A 15,202-nucleotide genomic window follows, 5' to 3' on the forward strand; every position below is an offset into this window, starting at 1 on the left:
GTCTCAAGCTGTGCCAGGGGAGGTTTAGACTCAAGGTGAGGAGAAAGTTCTTCACCAAGAGAGTCATTTGTCCTTTGAATGTGCTGCCCAGGGAGGTGGTGGAGTCACCATCCCTGGAGGTGTTCAAGAGGGGATTGGACGTGGCACTTGGTGCCATGGTCTAGTCATGAGGTGTGTGGTGACAGGTTGGACTCAATGATCCTCGAGGTCTCTTCCAACCTTAGCAATACTGTGATACTCTGATACTGTTTGTGCAAGAGCAAGGTGTTGTCTTCCATCCTCATTCCAATTTCTTCCCCAAACCTGCCAAATGCATGCTGCTTCTCAGAAATCAATGGCATTGCCTCAGCAAAGGAGTTTTCATGATTAACAGTCAGTTCCTACAGAGATTAGAAGTGAATGCATTCAGCCCCATGCAGGATTTGACTTTAAGTCTGACTGGCAACCGCCAGTGGTTTATTCCACTTTCGACACTCCAGGTTTGTCTGTGGATGAATCTGCTGCTTCCAAGTCTGCAAATTCTTCCTCTAGCACTGGCTTCAATATTTTCTCAATCTGTGTAAGTCTTACTTTCAGTTTCTGTTGGGCAGCTTCATACTCAGCCAAGAGCCTGGCAAACTTTGTTTGTAATCTGTCCATCGCTCTTTCCATGTAGGTGACCTTCTCTTCCAGATCTTTAGGATCACTTCCCAGATTTGCAACTTCAATGTCCAGCAACCCGTCTTTCATCAGGATCTGCTTGCCTTTTTCTTCTAGCATAGCCTTTGCATCGGGATACTCTGTTAAAGCCTCCATGAGGTCATCTTTAGACAGACAAAACAAGTCTGAGTATCCAATACTCCTGATATTGGCTGTCCTTCGATTGCCAGCTTTGCTACCTTTGATATTGAGAATGCTGATTTCTCCAAAGTAACTCCCATCACTTAGGACCACAAACTGGGTAATTCCATCATCAGCAACCACTGCCAGCTTGCCTTCCTTAATGATGTACATCTCCCGCCCAATGTCTCCTTTCCTGCAGATATAATCTCCAGGGCTGTAGACCTGCGGCCGGAGCTTCAGAACCAGTTCCACCAAGAGCCCAGCTTCACAGTCTGCAAAAATCCGGACCTTCTTCAGCGTTTCCAGGTGAACATTGATTGCAATCTCTGCTCTCAGTTTGTCTGGCAGATACTTCAAGACTTCCCTTTCATCCACAGCCTTTTTGTTTGTCCACAGGTAGTCAAACCACTTGATAACTCTTTTTTCCATGTCTTTGCTCACGTTGCGGAAGTGCATATACTGCTTGATAGCATCAATCTTTGCCTGAAACTCTGCCCTGGCAGCATTCATGTTGGAGATCATAGAGCCTACATTACCAACAATGGTGGCAAAAATCAGTACTCCCACCAAGAAGTCGACAACCACAAAGAAATACTCCGAGTCTCTCACAGGAGGGGGTGTTTCACCGATAGTAGTCAGGGTTAGTGTGGACCAGTAGAGACTGTAGACGTATTTTCTAGTCAGACGGGCAAATTCAGGATCAGAGGTGTTGGGGTAGACCCATGTGTCAGCCCCAAATCCAATGGCTTTTGAGATTGAGTAGTAGACACAGGCATTCCAGTGGATGATTATCACGATGTACATGACGAGGTTAGAGATCCTGAAGATATTTGGGTAGTTTGTCCTCGTTTCTGTTCGCTGGAAGAATTCGAACATCCGAGCGACTCTGAGCAGTCTGTTTATTCGGAGCTCTGGGTAATTCAGGCCTAACTTAAAGTAGAAGAGATCAGTTGGGATGATTGACAGGAAATCCAACTTGAATTGAAAAGATGTTTTGTATTTTTCTTTAAGCTTTTGTTCTTCTTTCACCAGAAGACCTTGTTCCAGGTATCCTGAAATCAAATTGTGAATTTAAAAGAAAGGAAGAAAAAAAAAGAGCTAGGACTTCAACTGTGATTTGTTTATTCATAGAATCATACAATCAGTAAGGTTGGAAAAGACCTCAGAGATCATCAAGTCCAACCAATCATCCAAGACCTCATGACTAACTAAACCATGGCTTCAAGGGCCACGTCCAATCCCTTCTTGCACACCTCCAGGGACGGTGACTCCACCACTTCCCTGGGCAGCACATTCCAATGGCTAACAACTCTCTCTGTAAAGAACTTTCTCCTCACCTCCAGCCTAAACCTCCCCTGACACAGCTTGACACTGTGTCCTCTTGTTCTGGTGGTGGGTGTCTGGGAGAAGAGACCAACCCCCACCTGTCTACAACCTCCTTTCAGGTAGTTGTAGATGGCAATAAGCTCTCCCCTGAGCTTCCTCTTCTCCAGGCTGAGCAACCCCAGCTCACTCAGCCTGTCCTCATAGGGCTGTGCTGGAGACCTCTCACCCCAAATCTACTTTGAAAGACATTTTGGGTGCAAATTCCAGATGGGCCATAAATGTTGGGTTGGTGGCTGGGCTTGGTGATCCTAGAGGTCTTTTCCAACTGAGGAAATCCTATGAGGTGCCTACCAACCCAACCCATTCTTTGATTCTATCCATGTCCCACTCTAAGACATATTCTGAATATTTTAAAGCACCTAACACATATATGTGAAGAGGAATAAGTAAGCATTGAGCCTACTTGCCTGTTCTGGTCCTTACAAACATGTCAGCAACATAGATGGCATCAGAAATGTAATCAATAATAAACCAGGCCACTAAGTAGTCGTGCTGAAGCTCATCAAAACAGGCTCTGAATAGAAAAGGACAAAAGTAAATAATCATGAACTGAAAATTAAATCCTTGTATTAAATCTGTCTATCTATTTAGGGATATTACATGTGGCCTGAAGTTTTCTGTAGTCATTGAAGGAGTACATCACCTAGCAATAATCATGGTCCAGTTGTACATGACAGGCATTGTGATGCAAAACAACCAGTTGTAATACACATTTCCTGCTGGATCAATAATGAGAAGATCTTTCTTCTTCCTAAGTGATAGGCAGGGGAGGGGGAAAAAAAGGAGGTTTAATGACAGACTAGAAATGCACACAAAGATTTTTGAGAACAAAGCACCTCAGAAACTGTGATGTAAAATAAGTGGTGCTTATTCAAGTTAATCCTGTTTGAATGCATGGACAACATGAAGCTGCTTGTTAGGTGTGACTTGGGATGCAGACTCTAGAACCTAGATTCTGCTGAGCAAAATCACCTTGGCAGTCCTGTTTCAGTTTAGAGTTCAAATGTGATGTCAACCTTTGCAAATCATTTCATTTGCTACCCAGTTAACTGTCTTGTTTGATAATTGATTGGACCATCTTTCAAAGAAAGGAAATGGTTTATGTGACAGGTGAGATAAATGAGGCCTTTATGTGAGATGAATTCATGCCTTTAGAATAGAATAAACCAGGTTGGAAGAGACCTTCAAGATCATCACATCCAAACTATCATCCAACCCACCCAACCCCCCTTTCTCACTGGGAAAAGTCTAGCTCTGAGAAAGATGAAACTGGCATCACTTACAGAAAGAAACCAAGGAAGGTGAATTCATACCACACAAGTTCCTCCTGCACTAATTTAAGTTTCTATTCATTAGCCAGAAAAAAAAATAATATGAATTTACTAAATAAAAGTTAAAGGAAGAACTTTCAGATCATAGAGAAGTTTACTTGCTTGTAGGTGCCCTTTTGTGTGGCAGAGATTTGTTTATGCTGGCACATCTTCTGCTGCAGGGTGTTATCCAAAACATACCGTGGTTAACCAGAGTACCAAGAAGATCTTTTCTTGAGTAATTTTTTCAGATCACACAGTGTGTTAGGGGTTGGAAGAGACCTCTGGAGATCTTTGACTCCAAGCCCCCTGCCAGAGCAGGACCACAGAATCCAGCACAGGTCACACAGGCATGCACCCAGACAGGTCTTGAAAGTCTCCAGAGAAGGAGACTCCACAACCTCTCTGGGGAGCCTGTCCCAGTGCTCTGTGACCCTTACATTAAAGAAGCTCTCATACTGAGGTGAAAGCTCCTGTGCTGTAGTTTCTGAAGTGAAATCAAACACCCCCCCTCCAGGGAGAAACCCTGCAGGCTCTATACTCATTCACTAGTGTATAAGCACCTTGTTTGCAGGATGTCCAGGAATGGATTTGCTTCTGCATCAAAACCAATTTTATTAGACTAAGATAGCAGGACCTCAAAGAGCAATACTTACTCTTCTTTGTTTTCTTTCTTCTTGGACTTATCTTTATTTTTGCTTTTCTCCTTTTTTTCCTTGGGCTTTTGTGTTTCTCCATCCTTATTTTTTTCTGACTTGCTAAGAAACAGATTTACAGTTTTTAGTTGTTACAGGCTAAGTGAAACCATATTTGGAGAGAAATCAGTTGCCTTAGGAATAGAGGTATTACTACTCTTTGTCTTACCTCTTCTTTTCTTTCTTCTTTTTCTTCTGTCTAAGGAAAAGAAAAATATGATACATTCATGGGATGCACACAGCCCTTGCTTCCACATTTATTTATTAGAGGCATCTGAATTGAGTAAGGAAAACTTTATTCTTAGGTGCTTGGCCTTCAAAATTGACTTTGCTTATTGCATTCACTTAGAACTACTTTTATTTCTGTTAACAGATATAATACTAAGAATAGAATAGAATGGAATAGAATGGAATAGACCAGGTTGGAAGAGACCTTCAAGATCATCGTGTCCAACCTATCAACCAATCCAACCCACCTAAACAGCTAACCCATGGCACCAAGCACCCTATCGAGTCTCCTCCTGAACACCTCCAATGATGGTGACTCCACCACCTCCCCAGGCAGCCCATTCCAATGGGCAATCACTCTCTCTGTATAGAACTTCTTCCTAACATCCAGCCTAAACCTTCCCTGTCACAGCCTGAGACTGTGTCCTCTTGTTCTGGTGCTGGCTGCCTGGGAGAGGAGACCAACATCCACCTGTCTACAACTTCCCTTCAGGTAGTTGTAGACAGCAATAAGGTCATCCCTGAGTCTCCTCTTCTCCAGGCTAAGCAGCCCCAGCTCCCTCAGCCTCTCCTCCTAGGGCTTGTGTTCCAAACCCCTCACCAACTTCATTGCCCTTCTCTGGATACGCTCCAGCAAGTCAACCTCCTTCCTAAACTGAGGGGCCCAGAACTGGACACAGGGCTCAAGGTGTGGTCTAACCAGTGCAGCGTACAGGGGGAGTATGACCTCCCTGCTCCTGCTGGCCACACTGTTCCTGATGCAGGCCAGGATGCCATTGGCCCTCTTGTGTGCCTGGGCACACTGCAAGCTCATGTTCAGCCTACCATCAACCAGTACCCCAGGTCCCTCTCTGCCTGGCTGCTCTCCAGCCACTCTGACCCCAGCCTGTAACACTGCATGGGGCTGTTGTGGCCAATGTGCAGAACCCAATAATGTTATTATTGAGCATGGTCACCATAATTGATGTGCCCGAAGTTCAAATGCACTGGCAGTCTCTTTTGGGGTTAATTGGAAGCCATTAACTGTTTATAAGGAAATTATCAGGCATATAAACATTCCTCTTCATTGCTGCTTAAGCAATCAATATTGTAGAACTCTTGTTTTATGAAATGGGAAAGATACTTACTCATCTTTATTGCTATTGTTATTAATATTGTATCTTGCAAGTGCACCAGGTAGATACCATGGCCTGGGGAAGAGCAAACCAACACAGTTAGATGACATCAGATGAAATACCACAGGAAATATTTCATTTCAGTGGTCAGGGAGTGTTTCCTACTGTTTTAATCATGGCTTGAGTTGTCTAAGGAATTTAATCTCCTAAATATTACAAATAAGCAATAGATCACAAGCTTGATAGCTTCATTTATTAATAGAGGATGGAGAAGATTAGATGACAGCAAGCATTTGTGTTTAGTGAATCCTATGCTAATTATCAAAGAAAAAAAGCCCAACAAACCCAAAGACACATAAAATGGTAACTCTGACCTACCTGTGTTCCCCTCTGTCCACTGGTCCAGGGTCCTCACTGGTGTCTTGCACTACCACACTGGGAACGATTGGGTGGGAGTGATGGGTCTCAATGACTCCTACCTTCATGGTTGAGTTTGTCTGACCTTGGGTAAGTGTGAAAGACTGATTTTAGGAAAAAATCAGATCATTTCACAACTAGCTGTAGTAACCAGCAAATTAATTTCTTTTCCACTTAAAACCCACAACAGCATTTTCCATTTCCTCTCTCCCATGACAGTCCCACCAGCCAAGAAAGGGCACTGTTGGTGCTTCAGTGTGCTGAATGACCAGACACCTAGTGCTAAAGGAATCATTCAACACTTCCTCTTAGAGGAGACATTAATTTAGGTCTTTCTCCTGAGCCTAATCACATGATTTGAAAATATTTAGACAAGTGCATTTTAAACATCTACTGCTGTGTTATTTGGGCTTGAGCCAAAGCTCCAAGCTTACTGTGTTGAATGAACAGATTTACCTTCCTCAGCCTACTGGTATTACACTTCTGAACGCACCCCAGGATACTGTTGGCCGCCTTGGCCACAAGAGCACATTGCTGGCTCATTTCCAGCAGGTGAACCCCTCACCTGTAGTGGTGCATGGGATTATTCCACCATGGCTCTGGAATTGAAAGAGGTCGTGGCCCTGTGACCACACACGGATCTCCATTCTTTCCTGAGCCACACGTTCTTCCTTTCACCACTAGTCTTAAAGTTCTATCAGGTGTATCTTGTCATCAGTGAGACTCGCAATTATATGGGCATTAATTGTTTCTACAAGTGTGATCTGCTCTTGTCAGGGCCACTTAGAGAGGATTATAGAACAGGTGCTGTCCCCTGCAGTAGCAATATCCCTCCTCATTTGAAATCAGTATAGAGAAGCCTGTAATCCACAGTTACAAATGAACAGCTCTGCCACTGATAAACATTAAGTCAAATGCCATAGAATCTTGAAGAAAGAACTTCCATTCTTTAGTCAAGCACACTGCAAAGCAGAAGGAGGGGGATACAGCTGCCACATTACTGCCAGACTTACCTGGCTTTCCTTATTAGTCAATGAAACTCAATTTCCCACCCAGAAAATAGGGAACTCATGTTCCTAGCAGTAATCAAGCATGACTGACACATGGTGGGGAAAAAAACAATCCAGCAATATACATCATAGAATTATAGAATCAATAAGGCTGGAAAAGACCTCAGAGATCATCAAGTCCAACCTATTACCTGACACTTCATGACTAACTGAACCATGGCTTCAAGTGCCATGTCAAATCCTTTTTTGAACACCTCCAGGGATGGTACAAGCAGAAAGATAAAGATCCAAGATTAAAGTGTGGGTTTCCCACAGGTAGTCCTAAATGTAGTCCAACATTGCTGGTCTTGCTTTAAAAGGTTAAGAGCTAGGATCAGGTCTAAGATGCTACATCCAAGAGATTCTAAATTTCTAAGACATGGTAAACTTTAGGTTAAATCCACAGGGAGCCTGGAAACTCCTTCCACTGACTTACTGCAAGGATAAATTGTATTTGGAAGTGGGGAGACTGAAAGTGCACCAGGTTGAATAAAGCAGCTTTAAGTCTGCTTACAGGTGCTCTGAAAGCTCTGCTAATGCTGGCATGCAAAATTCCAGCCTCATTTAACCTATTATCCTCCACACAGTCACAGTGGAGGCCGTAGAGCTCATAAACAATGGTGCAAAATAAAGCTGTGTCCAACCACTTTCAATTACTCTGTACCAGACAGATGCAAATGTATTGATCACAAAGGAAATCATTCCTCAAACAGAGAGGCTTCTGAAGCAGGCAGTTCACATTAGGCCCCCCAGTGCCAGCATTTCCACACAGGACCTCAATTTTCATGTTTACCTTTGCTTTTAGAGTCTTCAAGAGCTAAAAAATATCCTTCTTTGTGTTGTCTAGACAACCTGATTTGCAGAGGCTAAAGATGGTGAAAAGTGTGGTAAAATAGGATAAGTAGAAAAATCTGCACCCATCAGAGTACTTAACCTGGAGTCTGAGCTAAAAAATAAGCTATCCTATTCATTCCTCTGTAGTATCTCTTTTGGGGTGCTTAGTGTTCTGGTGAGGGAGCCCTTGGCAGCCATGTGTAGGACTTCCTGGGGAAGAGGTAGTGTCAAAGTGCTGGACATAAATCTCAATCTCAGGTGCTACACCAGGTGGTTGCCTTTGTCATTCAGTCATGACATATAGGGAGATAAGGGAGGTTGTAGACAGAGGTTGATCTCTACTCCCAGGCAAGCAGCACCAGAACAAGAGGACACAGTCTCAAGCTGCACCACGGGAGGTTTAGGATGGAGGTGAGGAGAAAGTTTTACACAGAGAGAGTGATTGCCCATTGGAATGGGCTGCCTGAAGAGGTGGTGGAGTCACCATCACTGGAGGTGTTCAGGAGGAGACTTGACAGGGTGCTTGGTTGCATGGTTTAGTTGATTAGGTGGTGTTGGATGATAGGTTGGACATGATGATCTTGAAGGTCTCTTCCAACCTATTCTATTCTATTCTATTCTATTCTATTCTATTCTATTCTATTCTATTCTATTCTATTCTATTCTATTCTATTCCATTCCATTCCACTCCACTCCACTCCACTCCACTCCACTCCACTCCACTCCACTCCATTCTCCAGCACAAGGATTCTTCAAATCCCAGTCATCTCCAAGCAAATTGTGGAGAGTTTAGAAGACTGTGAGTCTAAGACACAGGAATGCTAATGCAGCATGTACCCAGCACAAGCTGACCAGACACAATAATTGCTCCTGGGTTGGGGACTGGGGTTACCCTGGTACAGCATTTGTGGGACGAAATCCCAACCCTGGGAACAGGAGACAATCTCTTGTTAAACTCAGTGGGTCCAGAACTCGCCTGGATGCATTTTTTTTGTTGTTGTTGTAACAAAAATATGTCAAAGGCTTTTATGCTACATTGTGCCACTACCATGTTTCCTAGTCTGTTTTTCTTGAACTGCCTTATTTTCACAAGTTCTTACACTGCTTTTACTTTCACAACCCAATGCTGAGTTTCACATTCACATATTTAGGTAGCAAGTCTGAAAGGGAATCCAGAAGAGTGCTGCCTTCAGTCATGCTTTAGATTTTTACCACATTGGTTTTTACTGTGTCATCCCAACTCACCTGCTTTTACTGTCCTGGATTCTTAAGTGTGGCTCCTGCAATAAACCATGGAAAAATACAAACACTATGACCTAAAAGCTAATTATATTAATCACTGTGCATCAACATCATTAGGGCTGCAAGAAAACTAAGGCAGTGTTATCTATCCTTTTACAGGCTGGAAGCTCAGCTTCCATCTGTTCTGCTCTTTTGTTTTACCCATTGCTCACTTTCTTCCTGTCCCACCACATTCACTTCCCTAGTCACTGTTTCCAAAGAGGTTATACTGGCACAGAATTTGACATCACCTAAAGATCTAATTCATTTTCTTTCTTTACAAAAAGCAGGGGGGGGGAAAGAACACAAAAATCTTCATTCACATTCAATAATCTGCAGTGTTACAGGGAAATCTCTTTCCTCAGGTGCAAAGAGTCCTCAGCAGTTCTGCAGTGAGCAGTTCCATCAGCCTGCATGCTTACCTTGGGAATGGAAGCTGCTGCTTCTAGTAGCAGTTTCAGTCCTCTAAACCAGCGCTGTTTCCTCCTCACAAAAGCAAAGCCACCGCGGGAAGCTGAACAGAATCAACATTTCCTACCCAAATGCCTCATTGATCCATTTCTCAACCAGCCAGTCCTGGCTGCTGTTCTCAGAATTATTCCCAAGGAAGGACATGGATATTAGAGGAGGATTTCCTTGACCTGGTGATGGATTTTGAGATTTAGAGAGAGATGAAAGTGGCAGTGGCAGAGACTATTATCCCTTGTCTGAACAGAAGCTTACTAGCCCCATCAACACGCACAAGAAGAGACAAATATGGGAGCATGCTCTGTCTTGAAACTAGAAAAGATACAAAATTACTGCAAAAGCCTACCTGTTCTGGCCCATTTTCTTGATTTTGAAGATTCTGTTACCCTAGTAACAGCTCTACACAGATAGATAAACCACTATAAATGCATCTTTCCTTTCTGTTTTATTGTGTTCATCCTATTGCTAGTCAATAGGGAATACCATTTTACACTGCTGAAAGTTCTTCACTAAATCTAGCATCACTTTTACATTCCTGTCTTGATACTTTGAAAAGTGACTGTAGATTTAGTGAAAAACCCCCACAACAATGAAGGTTTAAGGCATTCACAGATGGCATTGGCTTGAAAGAGACCCTCAAAGGTCATCTTGTTCAATACCTCCCCCATGCAGTCAGCAAGGAAACCTCCCACTAGATCAGGCTGCCCAGGGCCACCTCAAGGCTGATCTTCACTGTGTCCAGGGGCAGGGCCACAACCACACTGAACTAATCTTCAAGGCTGGTATAGATTAGCCTTCTCCAAACTCAACCAACCTTCACTGACAATCACATTAGGTTAGCATCAGTATTTTTTCCATGGATGTTTTGCCCCTTGTCCTGTATTCCAGTGAAGTAACCCTGACTGATGGGAGAATGACTGGGCTAACGGATTATTGTTTTAGTAGGTCAACTTTAATCTACTTTTGTATCTTGCATTGTCATCATCTGTAATTCTTCTCAATCCCATTAAAGATGCCTCTAGTTTCAGACAACCACCAAACACTAACCAAAACCCTAGATACAATAGACATATGTGTTTGCAGCTTTTAGTGGCACAACATTGCCTTTCAGCTTGCTGTGTACACAGATGGGTGTTTGGATGAGGACCACAGTTTTGGCAGGCTTGTTTCCTGCAAACACTGCTTGTCTTTTCAAGTGCTGATGTGATTTCAGCAATGAATGTCATGTCAGAAGTGTTGCAGATAAGGCTCCAGGGCTTCTGGTTTATTTAAGAGTCTCTGGTATAGGCTGAGCATAGGATGTTAGGGGGTTGGAAGGGACCCTCAAAGATCATCAAATCCAACCCCCTTGCCAGAGCAGGACCATAGAATCCAGCACAGGTCACACAGGAATGCATCCAGATGGGTCTGGAAAGTCTCCAGAAAGGAGACTCCACAACCTCTCTGGGAAGCCTGTTCCAGTTCTCTCTGACCCTCACAGCAAAGAAGTTCTTCCTCACATTGAGGTGGAACTTCCTGTGCTGCAGTTTACATCCATTGCCCCTTGTCCTATCCCAGGGCACAAGTGAGAAGAGGCTGTCCCTTCCTTTTTGACACCCAGACCTCAGTGTCATGGAGCAGAGCCTGCCCCAAAGAGGCTTGGTGACTGGAAAACCACCAGTACAAACAGTACCTCCACCAGTAGGTGGTACTGTATTTTTCACTTCAGCATCAAATGGGTGCTTGGTGGAGATAAAAAATAGCCAGACGCAATTTGTGTGCTGCTCTGTTAGATTCCCACATGCAGGTGAGGCTGGAATCGGAAAGAACTGGACAGACTGCAAGCCTTGTGTGGACATGAGCACTGTCAGGCACACAGTACAGCACCACACAGCAGGCTAAAAGACCATGTTGAAGCCTTTCACCAAGTATCTTCTAGGCCCAGGCTTTAGTTTCTGCATGGCTACTCTGAGCAGGGATTAGCACTTCTGAAATGTCTGTGAGCACGACAAGCACTGTGGCTGGCTGCGCCCAGCGGGTCTTTGTGTGCCCTGAGCTGAACTTACAGCCAGGCCATCCTTGGGCTGGATGTTAGGAAGAAATTGTTCCCAGCAAGAGAGATTGGCCATTGGAATGTGCTGCCCAGGGAGGTGGTGGAGTCACCACCCCTGGAGGTGTTTAGGAAGAGCCTGGATGAGGCACTTGGTGCCATGGTTTAGTTGATGAGGTGGTGTTGGGTGATAGGTTGGGCTCAATCATCTTGAAGGTTTTTTCCCACCTGGTTAATTCTGTATTCTATAAGTGTGGTGACTCTTCTTGACTAACAGTTGCTCTGAGCAGTCAGTTGGCATTTCTGTTTGGCAGAGCTCAATTTCAAGTTAAAATAACACAGGAAATGTGGGTTGGTCGCACAGAAGAACGATGCTGAAATGCTGACACATACAAAGGTGATTCCAGCTGGCCAGCTGGGCACACTGCTGGCTCACATTCAGCCAGGTGCTGACCAGTTTGTATCTCTGGTTAATTATTTTCTACATTAATTAATTAAAAGGACTTTGATGCCCACAGTCTGTTAAAGAAGCTGGCATGTACAGAGGCAGGCCTGCAGAAGCACTCAGTGCCTTGTTTCTGGGCACCACACCACAGAGAAGCCAGCAAGAGCTGTGCCCCAGGAAGAGGTGGTCTTTGTCCACTCTCCCACCCTCTCTGCTGCTTCATATGGCCCTTGTGGGTGTTACCACTTACTCCCTGAGCAGCAAATTCCCATGGCCAATTACTCATACTGGGAAGGACTTTCTCCTCACCTCAAACCTAAACCTCCCCTGGTGCAGCTTGAGACTGTGTCCTCTTGTTCTGGTGCTGGTTGCCTGGGAGAAGAGACCAACCCCCTCCTGGCTACAACCTCCCTTCAGGTAGCTGTAGAGAGCAATAAGGTCTCCTCTGAGCCTCCTCTTCTCCAGGCTAAGCAACCCCAGCTCCCTCAGCCTCTCCTCACAGGGCTGTGCTCCAGACCTCTCCCCAGCCTCATTGCCCTTCTCTGGACACCTTCAAGTGTCTCAATGTCCTTCTTAAACTGAGGGGCCCAGAACTGGACACAGGACTCAAGGTGTGTCCTAACCAGTGCTGAGTGCAGGGGCAGAACAAGAGGACACAGTCTCACTACAGACATGCTTAGATAGTACAAGGAGATGGAAGTCTGCTCCCAAAGTTTCAGACTGTGCTTGAGGATTTTAACTGAACTGGTTTAAATGCTGTAGCAGTAACCTGTGTTTTAGAAATATTAATCTACAGAAGTCAAACTCTTTTTATAAGGCAGCCTGCACTGGGGCCAGGCCTCCTTCCTTAAAAGTTCTTGTAAAGGTCAAGATAAAGTGGGTGGGTAATTAAATGAATAATACAAACCAACAACAAACCCCACACAAGGCTCCTTTTCTCCTCACTTAAAGAGCACTGGTTATGGTAAAAAAAATAAATGGGAGGAAACACATTAGAACAAAACACTGAAGCTTACCTCTCAGTTCAACTCCAGGGCCGCAAAGTCAAGGCTGCCTAAAGCAGGGCAAATCAAGTTGTTTTGCTGACACCATCACTGTACTTCACCAAGCTGCACAAGGGAGGAAACTTTTCAAACACAGAGATGATTAATTGAGGGGCTGCATTCTAAAGCATAGTTACAGCTCTTGCTGGTCTCGAGCCAGCAGGTCCCTGTGGTGCTCTGTGGAGATGTGCTGCATTCATAGTCCAGTCTGGGAAGTTCTTGATCTACCCATCAACAGCCCTAAGTTGGCATGTTGATGGTTGGACTTGATGAGCTATGGGGTCTTTTCCAACCTGCATGGCTCTGTGATTCTATTCTATGTAATGGTTTATGAAACCATACATTTTGCAAATATAGTTCACTTACCCATGTTAAAAACAAGGGCTTAGACTTCTACCTTGGAACTATTGATTGGGTAATAAAGATAATTGTTTCTTATGACAGCCTGGAGCCTGTTCAACCACATGGAGTCATCCTAGGTTAAGTATCACCAGGCAATGCCCTAGCTCTGAGAATCTCTGGTCACAGGACCCCTCACCTCCCCCAGAGCCAGAGGTCAAAACCCATCACACACTGTCCGTGACTGTGTGTTGAACCTGCCCTGCTCTTCTCCCAGCTGTGAACAGGAGAAAATTCAATCTACAGAAACTTCCAGTAGACACAAAAGCTGCCCAGATGCCCCAGGACAGAGCTCTTGCTTTTGAATTCCTTGTTCAGGAAGGGTCGCTGAAGTCCCCGGGAGAGAACTGGGACTTTATAGGGATTTACTCCCAATAAATCCCCTTCGGAGTCACTCCTGTGCGCCCGCTCCTCGCCAGGACGCTCCCAGAGGCGTGGCGGGGATGCCGCCACCGCCACCACCTCCGCGGGGCAGGTAAGCAGGGCGCGCCCGGCTGCACCTGGCGGTGACCCGGGCGGGCGGAGCCGCCGCCGCGGACAAGCCCGCGGAGGGCTCCCCCCCGCCCCGCCGCCATGGGGCACGGAGAGGCGCTGCCCGACCGCCAGCCCTGCCGCACGGGTCAGTGCCTCCGCCGGCGCGGAGCAGTAGGCTAGGGCTGCGCGGCACTGCGCGCCCGCTGCGCTGGGGGGGAAATGAGCGCTGGGGACGGGGCGCGGCAGGTGCGCGGAGGGGAAGTGCGCGGCAGGTGCGCGGAGGGGAGGTGCGCGGCGCTGGGGGCGCGGCGCTGGGGACGCGGCGCGGCAGGTGTGCGCGGAGGGAGGTGCGCGGCAGGTGCGCGGCAGGTGCGCGGAGGGGAGGTGCGCGGCGCGGCAGGTGCGCGGAGGGGAGGTGCGCTGGGGACGCGGCGCGGCAGGTGCACGGCAAGGGGTGGAGGTGGGGGTTGGGGTGCGCGACGCCGGGGACGGGGCGCGGAAGGAGCGCGGGGGGTGCACGGCAAGGGGAGGAGGTGAGGGAGAGGAGGTGCGCGCCGCCGGGAGCCGCGATGGTAATCCCCGCGCTGCCCCTGTGCCCGGGCCGGGGAGCTCCTGCTGACGTAAGACTGCTCCCCAGTGACGTCACGCAGCCGTTGTGCAGCGAGCGTGATGCGAGAGGCTCCGGGGAGGCTCCTACGCCGCTGCTGCTGCAGCTGGCTCCTATCGGAACCCTCTTTGTGGTGTCTTTTGTTCACCTTCCCGAATGGGGGCTGTGCAGGGCAGCGATCCCTTGCTGCTGGGCTGCACGTCCACTTCTGGCCCCAGCAGCCAGCCCTTGGCCCAGGCGGCTGCTCAGGGATGTCCGGTGACAGGAGAAGGGGCAATGGACACAAACTAGAACACACTTAAACATAAGGAAAAAGTTCTTCACCGTGAGGGTGGCACAGCACTGGGACAGGCTGCTCAGAGAGGTTGTGGAGTCTCTGTCATCATTCCGAACACCACCTGTACGTGTTCCTGCTTGATTTACTCTAGAGGGGGGTCTGGACTAGATGATCTTCGGAGGTCCCTTCCAACCATTCCAACCCCCTGTGTGATTTCCCAGATGAAGGAGAAAGGCATTTTGTGCCCCTGCCAGGTGTGAGCTGACTTTAGGAGCATAATAACAGTAGTCACATTACACATCCAATCCAAACAAATAGTTTTC

The 15,202-nt window shown here is 46.4% G+C and overlaps 1 protein-coding gene across 1 annotated transcript; it reads right to left on the bottom strand.

Annotated features, from left to right (window-relative positions):
* Positions 1-78: 78 nt before the first annotated feature.
* Positions 79-13,484, bottom strand: CNGA1 (cyclic nucleotide gated channel subunit alpha 1). The gene is made up of 10 exons (XM_068171332.1): positions 13,096-13,484; positions 9,560-9,778; positions 9,102-9,136; positions 5,935-6,058; positions 5,569-5,631; positions 4,383-4,412; positions 4,175-4,276; positions 2,852-2,959; positions 2,616-2,722; positions 79-1,874 (listed from the first exon to the last, which is right to left on the bottom strand). The coding sequence occupies exons 4-10, from the start codon at positions 6,039-6,041 to the stop codon at positions 457-459; spliced, it is 1,935 nt and encodes a 644-aa protein (XP_068027433.1). The 5' UTR covers positions 6,042-6,058; positions 9,102-9,136; positions 9,560-9,778; positions 13,096-13,484; the 3' UTR covers positions 79-456.
* Between the last annotated feature and the right edge of the window lie 1,718 nt (positions 13,485-15,202).

Source organism: Melanerpes formicivorus, unplaced genomic scaffold, assembly GCF_026170545.1.
Source record: "Melanerpes formicivorus ecotype bairdi unplaced genomic scaffold, bMelFor1.0.p_v2 SCAF_4, whole genome shotgun sequence".
Classification (NCBI taxonomy): domain Eukaryota; kingdom Metazoa; phylum Chordata; class Aves; order Piciformes; family Picidae; genus Melanerpes; species Melanerpes formicivorus.

Coding starts and splice junctions, on each gene's coding strand:
- CNGA1 (XM_068171332.1), bottom strand. CDS start 6,041: ATGAAGGTAGGAGTCATTGAGACCCATCACTCCCACCCAATCGTTCCC. Junction 5,632..5,934: donor GTGGACAGAGGGGAACACAG/GTAGGTCAGAGT, acceptor GCTCTTCCCCAG/GCCATGGTATCTACCTGGTG. Junction 4,277..4,382: donor AAGAAGAAAGAAAAGAAGAG/GTAAGACAAAGA, acceptor TCTGTTTCTTAG/CAAGTCAGAAAAAAATAAGG.